The 2,873-nt window shown below is 32.1% G+C and overlaps 1 protein-coding gene across 1 annotated transcript in view; it reads left to right on the top strand.

The window, feature by feature from the left end:
• The first annotated feature begins 2,346 nt into the window (after positions 1 to 2,346).
• The window catches only part of LOC110028418 (putative Myb family transcription factor At1g14600), a 4,444-nt gene continuing 3,917 nt past the window's right edge, over positions 2,347 to 2,873 (top strand). Inside the window, exon 1 of the mRNA XM_020730251.1 lies at positions 2,347 to 2,754. Coding sequence (XP_020585910.1) covers positions 2,502 to 2,754 — 253 coding nt within the window. The 5' untranslated portion in view covers positions 2,347 to 2,501. The remainder of the gene's footprint in view (positions 2,755 to 2,873) is intronic.

Here is a 2,873-nt window from a genome sequence, read left to right as displayed (position 1 = left end):
GTAAAAACTCAAACGCAGTTTCAGATAAGCTGTTGAAACGCACGAACCAAACAGTACGACGGCGTTTTGAAAATGCCGCCCGCACTTATAAGCTGCCCCAAACGGACCCTAAGGAGGTGAGAAAAGGTATACTAGAGAGTAAGAAAGAGTGCATAATTTTTTATTCATGATATGAACTCTTTATTTATAGGAATAGATCTGGATCATATAAAATTTTTATTTTACTAGATAATAACACCAATCAAATATTTTTTTTAAAGCATGATAACTCCTTAGGAATCAGTAAAGTTTTTTTTTTTTTTTCTTTTCACTTCTAATATTAATCCAGCGTTGAAAAAAAAAGAGAAAAAGAGTACGAAATGAACCTTATTTGGTAGCAAATAATTTATTGATCCGTCAGGCCTCCGTGATTCTCTCCGGAAATTTCCTGTGTCTTCCGGTCGCTATTATCGACAGCTCGCATCTTCTCCATTTTATATATCCCTCACGCATTCATGCAGCCATCCACCCATGCATCATAACCCATGAAAACCAGAAATATTTGCGGAAAGAGCACGCAGAGTTGCGTACATTTGGGAAAATATTTGCGTACATAAGATGTACGCAGCTTTGCGTACATCAGGGATTATTCAGGGGGTACAATGGGGTTATATCTGGGTTATACTCCCTTGTAACCTCCGGTATAACCCGAATATAACTCCCCTGTACCCCCAGAATAACCTCTGATGTACGCAGCGCTGCGTACATCTTATGTACGCAAATATTTCTCGTACATTTGAGGTTATTCGGAGGGTATAATTAGGTTACACTTGAATTATACCCCTTGTAATTTTTCCTGTAACATAAGTGTAATATAGCTCCATGAAATTCTGCGTACACAAATATTTCTCCATGAAAACAAACTAAATTATACGAAAGTGATTATACTAAACTAAATATCCCACATTTCTTATTTATTTATATTTTTAACACTAAAACAATATTTACATGCATATCACTCCAATTTTTAACATAATTAAAAATATTATTATTTTCATTATGACACCAAAGTGTAAATAGCAAACTGTTGTGTGTTAGATATGTAAATGCATGAGAATTTTGTTATATGCAGCAGCATTTTTATAGTTTTATACCTCATAAATTTTATGAATGTCTGTAAAATTTTGTTTTTTTTCTTCAAGATTGTTGTGAACATGACTATTATTTAATTTCTTTATTTTGGGTTAGTGATGTAATTATATATTTATCTTGCATATTTATGTAAATGATTTCAGAATTATTGCATATGTCTTTATAATCACTTATAATAGCTCTTGGTCCAGTTAATATGAACTGGCATAGTACTTTATATATCTCCATTTTTATCCTTTAGACTATGATTTCTTATTCCTACTTCACCACTCAACTATTATGTCTTGAAAAAAAAAATTAAGAGAGTTGTCATGTTGTCTATTACTTTTTATATAAACAAATTTATGTCCTATTATAATTTTTTTTAAATAATTGTGATTCTTTTTGTTATTATAGATAGGCTATTAATTAAAAAAATAAAAAAAAATTGTCCAATTATTTATAGATTAATTTTAGTTTGATAATTTGCTTACTAGATCAAATTATTTGTTCATCTAATTTTGAATTTGAAATTTGATCACGTAACTCGTTATGATTTCCAAAAAAATGCAATTTTTTCTCACATATACTCCATGAGTTCTAAGAAATACATGAACATTCTCATCTTTCTGACAAAAAAATATTATGTTCGGGCAAAAATATTACGTTTGGATAGGTATACTTGTCTACATCCTGAATCCACATGTATGGATGACTGCACTTAAAACTCTTTCTCTCTTGTATTACTTTGAAAGGTATAAGATTATTAATTTCCACACTTATTTTTTGTTTTATGTATAATAAATAATAATTCTAATAACTAAAGTTTTACATTTGACAAAAATAATACCGAATGACTACATCACCAAATATATGAATTTTTTTTTCAATAAGTTGTGTTCGAACCTCCATTTTAGGAGAAAATATTACTTGTGGAGTCTAGATACATCTGAACTTCGTGTCATTGAGGTTAAGTACATGTTATAAAATTCACACAAATTGAGCAACCTCATTGTGCACGAAGCCCGAATGCATTCAGACCCCACACAAAACATTTTTGCACAAAAAAATTATCATTCAATCAAAAAATTGTTTTTTTTTTGTTAATTTAATTTTGGATTTATTACGCATTCATTCTTTTTCTTAAGAAAGCGACCCGGAGCACATACACAAATATTTTTAACACAAGAGTGATGATAGAAAGAAGAAAAATCAACAATAGCAGTCTTAGGGTTTTTAAAATTTCTCTTCCATCCCTTTCCCTTCCTTTCAACCATTTCAGATGAGCACAAGCCTCAGAAATTGCTCTTCCTCCGTAGAACACTCAACCAGATAGCAATATTTTCAACTATAAGATCAAAATAATCAGCTGCACGCAGCTGTTGGCTGTCATGGGTTGTGAAGCTTGTTCAATTGAATCAGCAAACCCTAATCCTTCCAACAAGGAAGAAGATGAAGAAGAAGGCCCTAAGAGTTCTGAGATGAGTTTGGGCAACAGTTCAGAAGAGGAAGGAGAGAGAAAGATGGAGAGTACTGCAGGATCTGTGAGGCCATACAACAGATCCAAAATCCCAAGGCTTCGGTGGACTCCAGATCTCCATATGTGCTTTGCTCGCGCAGTTGAGAGACTAGGAGGCCAAGACCGTTAGTTTTCTCTTAGCTCTTCCTGATCTATTAATTTTAAATATAATCCTGTTAATTTATCAAATTATGTAATTTTTAATCCTCATCTTCTGTGCATTCCTGCTCATTGCAGGAATTAA

The sequence above is a fragment of the Phalaenopsis equestris genome, unplaced genomic scaffold (genome assembly GCF_001263595.1).
Source record: "Phalaenopsis equestris unplaced genomic scaffold, ASM126359v1 Scaffold000511, whole genome shotgun sequence".
NCBI classification, from domain to species: Eukaryota; Viridiplantae; Streptophyta; class Magnoliopsida; order Asparagales; family Orchidaceae; genus Phalaenopsis; species Phalaenopsis equestris.
The sequence above is the reverse complement of the archived record's forward strand: the minus strand, read 5'-3'. Positions and strand labels throughout refer to the sequence as shown.